The sequence below is a fragment of the Dictyostelium discoideum genome, assembly GCF_000004695.1.
Source record: "Dictyostelium discoideum AX4 chromosome 5 chromosome, whole genome shotgun sequence".
Lineage (NCBI taxonomy): Eukaryota > Evosea > Eumycetozoa > Dictyosteliales > Dictyosteliaceae > Dictyostelium > Dictyostelium discoideum.
In genome coordinates, this window is record NC_007091.3 from 2,629,583 (window position 1) to 2,637,082 (window position 7,500).

At 19.9% G+C, this 7,500-nt stretch overlaps 1 protein-coding gene across 1 annotated transcript; it reads right to left on the bottom strand.

Moving 5' to 3' along the window:
• Positions 1-4,910: 4,910 nt before the first annotated feature.
• On the bottom strand, positions 4,911-6,529 carry DDB_G0289317 (hypothetical protein; the record flags this gene model as incomplete). The annotated part of the gene is made up of 4 exons (XM_631202.1): positions 4,911-5,010; positions 5,218-5,888; positions 5,987-6,289; positions 6,491-6,529. The coding sequence occupies 4 exons, from the start codon at positions 6,527-6,529 to the stop codon at positions 4,911-4,913; spliced, it is 1,113 nt and encodes a 370-aa protein (XP_636294.1).
• Positions 6,530-7,500: the final 971 nt, after the last annotated feature.

Sequence of the window (7,500 nt, forward strand, 5' to 3'; positions counted from 1 at the left end):
TTTAAAATTTTTTTGCCCTTTGAAAAAGTTGAATCCCCTCTTTTAAATTTAAAGGGTTTGGATTATTTTTTAAAGGGGAAGGCTTTAAAAAAACCTTTAAATTTAAGGGAAAAATAATAATTTTTTTTAAAGGGGGGAAATTCCCTTAAAAACCCCCTTTTTTTTTTTTTTTTTTTTTTTTTTTTTTAAAATTAAAAATTAAAAAAGGGAAAAGATTTTTTAAAAATTTAAAATTTTTTCCCTTGATTTTTCCAAAAAACCCCTTTTGGCCCCTTAAGCCTTTTGACCCCTTAAAAATTTTTTTGCCTTTTAAACCAATTTTCCCCTTAAATTTAAAAAAATAGGGTTTTCCAAAAAAAGGGGTAAGGGAAGGGAAAAAAATTTTTAAAAATTTAAAAATTTTTTTTTTAAAAAATAAAAAATAAAGGGGTTTTTTTTTTTTTTTTTTTTTTTTTTTTTTTTTTTTTTTTTTTTTTTTTTTTTTTTTTTTTTTTTTTTTTTTTTTGAAATAATAATAATAATAGCCGTTAGTAACAATTATTGAAAAATATCCAAATATTGAAACATTACAAATTGGTAAGAATAGAGTTAATGAATCAGGTGTCAGAGTTATTTTAAGAGCAATTAAGAATTTTAATGTAAAGATTGAAACACTTGGATTTGAAGAAACCAATTTAACCGATTCAGGTTGTTTAATTATTGATAAACTTTTATCAAATAATAAAACCATAAAGAATTTAAATATTTCTAAAAATCTTATCACTGAAGAAGGTTTTCATCATATATTCGAAGGTATTAAAAGAAATAGTCTTAGTTTACAAGATCTCAATATAAGTGGTAATAAAATCAATAGTAAACTTATGATTAAATTCATTAAATGGTTAGCTTCAAGTGAAACTTCAATCATAACTTTAAATATTGCTAAAACTGGTTTAGAATCTTCATTTGGTGCTGAACTCCAAAAATTCTTGGTTGGTAATAGTTGTCATATTAAATCTTTGGATACTTCTTATAATGATTTGGGTACTTCTGGTACTAAAAATGTTATCAAAGGTATTATCAATAATCAAACCATTACAGAGTTATCACTTTGTGCTAATAAAATTAGTTCAAGTGGTTGTAATGATTTATGTCAATCTTTGGAATTAGCTTCTGCAACTTGTTCAAAATTATATTTACGTCATTGTGGTTTAGGTTCAAGTTCATTAGTTAGAATTGCAAATATGTTAGAACTAAATAAAACTATTACAACTTTAGATTTATCAATGAATGAATTTTCTGTAAGTAAAAAAAAAAATAAAAAAATAATAATAAAAATAATTAATAATAATTAATATTAATCATTATTTATTTATTTATTTATTTTTTAAAAAGAAATCTTCATCAAGTGCAATTGGAACAATGTTAGAAAAAAATGAAACACTTCAAGAGTTTTATTTAGCAGATTCAAGTTTAGGTGCAAGAGAAGTTGAATCTATTTTGAATGGTTTAAAGAATAATTCAACAATTAAAAAAATATTTTTAGATACCAATCCGATTGGTAAAAAAGGTATTTCATCACTTGCAAATATGTTAAATACAAATACAGGATTGGAAGTAATAACATTAAGACACACAAACTTAAATGGAAAAGATATTTTAGAATTATTAAAACAATTATCTACAAATATCCCAATTAAAATCATTAATTTAACTGAAAATACTTTAGATAAAATCACTCCACAAATTAAAAATGCAATTAATGATCAAATTAAAAGACTTCATACAATCAATATTCAATATTAATTTTTTTAAAATTAATAATTACACACACATATATAAAATTTAAATATATAAAAATATAAACGTATACAAATATAATAATAAATATAATAAATAATAAACTATATTTTTTATTTTTTATTTTTTTTATAAAATAATCCAGATTTAACTCATTTATTTTTTTAATTTAAATTAAATTTTATCCCACTTTTTTTTAAAAAAAAAAATTGAAATAAATATAAAAAAAAAAAAAAAAATAAAAATAAAATAGGAAAAGAAATGATTTTTTTTTTTTTATAAAAAGAACCAGATATGTGTTTTATTTTGAATAGATCTTGAATAACTTGAGAGAGGATGTGTTGGCGAAAACAAGAAGCACCACGAGTAGGTCCATCCACTTTGCTTCTCAAAAATTAATTAGTTAAAATATTTAAATTGTAAACTTTAATTTTAAAATCTTTTTGAAAATAGAGATGGTTGGAAATAAATAAATAAATAAATAAATTAATAAATCTAAAAAATGGGAGCAAGAAGAAAATGGGAAATCTATTTCTATAATATGGCGACACGCTGCAAGCTTTTTCACTTCCTTTAATTTCTTTTTTCTTTTTTTTTTTTTTTTTTCTTTTGTTAAAAACTTTTAAAAAATAGGTAATACTCTGGAATTACAAATATTCTAATTAGCACATTTACACCACAATAATAAATTAATATTATATAATTGTGGTTTTTTTTTTTAAACTTGTTTAAAAAAAAAAATGTAAATGAGGAGTGGTCAGTCGTTCCTTAATTAGGTTGAGAGCACATGTCTGGCTCTCCAACTTTCCCACTTTAACTGATCACAGCACTAATTAATCATTAATTAAATAATCAATTAATTAAAAGATTTGGCTTCAAATGACCTGAGTACAAAGAAAATTTAAAAGAATTTAAACATCTACATATCCTATAAAAAATTTAATAATTTTTTTTTTTTTTTAAATAGAGATTTCTAAAGAAAAAAAAAATATATCTATAAAATATAGGTGTGATGTTTTCTTTTTATGATTCTTTGGAGTAAAAATCTTTTTATTACTCTTTTAACCCTATTTTTAAAAATGATAATAGTAAAAAAAAATATGGATAACTTTATAAACTTGGAAATAAAAATTCGTTTTTACCTATAATAAAAGAGAAAGAGATAAAAAGAGAATTTAAAAAAAATTAGTACATACTTTTTTTTATATTTATTTATTTATTTAGGTATTTTATTTATTAGAGAATATTTTTTTTGGCTATTTATATTAAAACCTTTTTAATATAATAGTAAATCGATACTAAATAATATTATTTTAAAATGAACATTTAAAAAAAAAAAAAAAATAATGGTATTAAAAATAAAAAAAAAATAAAAAAAAATAACAAAAAAAAAAAAAAAATAAAATAAAATAAAAATATATTTAAATAAAAATAGAAAATAAAAATAAAAATAAATTTCAATGGTTAATTGTGACAAAAAATCCTATTACCCCCATTTGGTAATGTAAAAATTTTTTTTTTTTTTTTTTTTTTAATGTAGAAATAAAAGATAAAAGGGTGTGATAAAAAAAAAAAAAAAAAAAAAAATTAAAAATTAAAAAAAAATTAATGGAATACAACATTCAAATCAAATTTTTATAAGATAATAAAATTAAATTTAATTATCAGCCACCCCTAAGGGGTGTTTTTGTTTTTTTTTTTTTTTTTTTATTGTAAGAGATATTATTTTAAAGTAACCAAAAATATAATTATTAAATAATGTTTAACTTATTTAATTTATTTTTTTAATGAAATAGAGTTAATTTTGGAGTCCATAAAAACTGCCCATATAAAATAAATAAAAAAAAAAATAAAAATAAAAATAAAAAACCTATAAACTCTCAAGAGTTTTACTCCATACTTGTATAATTAAAAATAAAGAATAAAAAAAAAAAAAATTTTGGATTTTATGAGATGGAAATTTTATTAAAAATAAGAGAGTCCCTATTCCTAAAAAAAACAATTAACGGTCAATAAATATTTACTTGAATGAGAGGTTTTCCTTTTTTTTTTTTTTTTTTTTTTTTTTGTTTGTATTAATTAAATTATTTTTTTTTTTTTTTTTTTTTTTGTTTTTTTATTGTTTAAAAAGAGGTAATACTCTGGAATTACTATATTCTAATTAGCACATTTACTCTACAAAAATGATTAAATGATTGTAGTTTTTTTTTTTTTTTTTTTTCATTTAAAAATAAAAAAAAAAAAAGTAAATGAGGAGTGGCCAGTCGTTTCCTTAATTAGGATGAAAATACATGTCTGATTTTCCAACTTTCCCACTTTAACTGATCACAGCACTAATTAATCATTAAATAATTTAATGAAAGACTTTGGCTTCAAATGACCTAAGTACAAAGAAAATTTAAAAGAATTTAAACATCTACATAACATAAAATATTATTAATTTCACTCTAAATTAAATAAAAGTAAAAAACAATAATAATTATAGTAGTGTGATGTATTCTCTTTATGATTCTTTGGAGTAAAAATCTTTTTATTACTCTTTTAACCCTCTTTTAAATAATAATAGTTAATAAAAAAAAACACATTATTTGTACATATTTGACCTAAAATTAAAAAAATGAAGAAAGAGAAAAAAAAAAAAAAAAAAAAATGGAAATTAGTAAATTTAATTTATAAACTAAAAAAAAAATACCTTTTTAATAATCTCTCTCTCTTTTTTTTTAATTGACTCTTGCTTGTTTGTCAAATAAAAAATAGTTAAAATGAAAAAAAAAAAAAAACATTTATTGTGATATAAACTTTCTCTTTTTTTTTTTTTTTTTTAATTTTATTTTAATTTTATTTTAATTTTTCTGTTTTTTATTTTTTTATTTTTTTTTTTTTTTATTTTTTGTTATTTTTTTTATAATAACAATGATATTATCGCCACCACACATCTCCTTTGGGAAATTTAAATTAAAATAAAAAAAAAAATAAATAAAAAAAATCTTTTTCATAAATATCTTTTTTATTTTTATTTTTCTGTTTTTATTTTTTTTTTTATTTTTTTTTTATTTTTAATTATTTTTATTTTAAATTTTTTTTTTTTTTTTTTTTTTTTAATCTTATCTTTCACCAATTAAAATGTGATCTTATTTTTTAACAATTTGAACAATATCTTCATCTGCTAAAACGTGATCCTTACCACAACGTTGAGGGTTATGTTTAGCTGAAGAACCCCAAACCAAAGCACTAAATTAAAATTAAAAAATAATAAATATTAATAAATTAATAATTATATTTATGATAATAATAAAATAATAATAATAAGCAATAATGATTTCATTTGTGTGGTGTATTTTTTTTTTTTTTTTTTTTGTGTGTGGTAATGGTAGTTGAGTGTGTATTTAAGTGTGTGGATAAAAATTAAATTTTTAAAAAAAAAAAAAAAAAACTTACTATCTAAATTGTCTAATAATTGAATTATGAATATGATTACAAAAAGTTTCAATTGAAGCTTCTTCACCACCTCTAATGACGACTGGTTCATTGTAATCTGGAATGAGACCTTTTGGTTTAGTGTAAACTCTAATCAATTTTAAGTATTCCCAAATTTTATCGAGGAGGGCATCTAAATTCCATTCCAAATGAGAAGAGATTGGAACATAATGAGGAATTTTATCTAAAAGGTCCAACTCTTCGATAGAGATAGCATCGATCTTATTTAAAACGTAAATACATGGAACGTAGATACGATTGCCTTCAATGACATCGATGAATTCATCCACTGTACAATTTCCACGTAAAATCACATCTGCATTGTGAATTTTATATTCTGCACAGATTGCTTTCACAGTTTCACTATCCAATTGGGTTGGATTGACATTTGGTGTATGTGAAAAGTTAATACCACCCTTCTCCTTCTTTTTGAATGTGATTGGTGGTGGTTGTTTATTCAATCTAATACCAAAACCATCCAACTCTCTCTCTATAATCTTTTTATGTACCAATGGTTTCATTGCATCCAATACAATTAAAATAAGATTACATGTTCTACCAACTGCAATAACTTGTCTACCTCTACCTTTACCATCTTTTGCACCTTCAATAATACCTGGTAAATCTAATAACTAAAATATATATATTATATATATTAATTTCAATTTATTTTATTATTATTATTATTATTATTATTATTATTTTAAAATATATATTATAATATACTTACTTGAATTTTAGCACCTTTATAATTAATTACACCAGGAATACATGTTAAAGTTGTGAATTCGTATGAGGCAACTTCAGATGAGGTACCAGTTAATTTAGTTAATAAAGTTGATTTACCAACTGATGGGAAACCAATTAAACCAACACGAGCATCACCTGCTTTTGATACATCGAAACCTTCACCTGCACCTGCTGCTGCACCTTTACTTGGTCCTAACAATAATTCTCTTTTATATTTTGCTAATTTTGCTTTCAATACACCTAAATGAAAGCTTGTAGCTTTATTTTTTTGGGTACGAGCCATCTATTTATATTTATATATTTATTTTATTGATTGATTGATTGATTGGGTTAACATTTTATTCTAAAATAATTTATTTCTTATTTATCATCACTTCCACTATATTGATTGTGTAATATTTCAAATTTTAAATTCCATTCTCATTGTAATTGAAGCAAAAGTGATGAATTAATCTGTAAAAAAAAAAAAAAAAAAAAAACTTACCTCATCCTCGACCTCTTTGATTTTTTGTACAAGACTCATTCTGTATTATATATTTTCTCCCTATATATTGTATAAACTAAAACCTAATTAATTAAAGTTATTTCGATTTAGAAAGGATGTTCTATATATATAATTGGAAACGAAAAAAAAAAAAAATAAAAAAAAAATGAAAAAAAAAAAAATTGAAAAAAATTTTAAAAAAAAATAAAAAAAAAAAAGTGAAAATGCAAAAAAAAAAAAAAAAAAATAAAAAAAAACTAAACAAATAATTTTTGATTTAATGTCAATTCCAATTGGAATTTTTAATATTTATTCATTTGTTTATTTTCATTTATTACTTTCCATATTATTTATTTGAAATTTTTTTTTTTTAAAAAAAAAAAAAATTTAAAATATGATTTTAATTTATTTGATAAATTTTTTTTCCAATTTTATTCAAACTTTTTTTTTTTTTATAGTTTTATTTTTTTGTACAATTTTATTCATCTAAAAGTATTATTATTATTTTCTGATTTTTAATTCTAAAAAAATATTTTTAAAAAAAAAAAAAAAAAAAAAAATTTAATAAATAAATGAAAAAAAAAAAAAAGATATAAAATAAAAAAATTAAATAAATAAATGAAAAAAAAAAATAAATAAATGAAAAAAAAAAATAATTTGCATTGATTGTTGCCCCCTAAAACTTTTTAAATCTAAGTTTGTGTTTTTTATTATTGGGGGAGAAGAAAAAAAAAAAAAAAAAAAAAAATTAAAAATAAAAATAAAAAAAAAAAAAAAAATTAAAAATAAAAAAGAATGGTCATAGAAGATCTTTTTTCCTCCAATAGCACCATCTCATTTTTTTTCGCTTTTTTTTTTTTTTCATTTTTTTTTTTTTTTTTTTTTTTTTTTTTTTTTTTTTTTTTTTTTTGGTTTTTATCAATTTTTTTTTTGCATCAAAGGCGAGATTTTATTATTGTATGCAGTGCAATGATTAAAATTTTTTTTTTTTTTTTTTTTTTTTTTTTCTT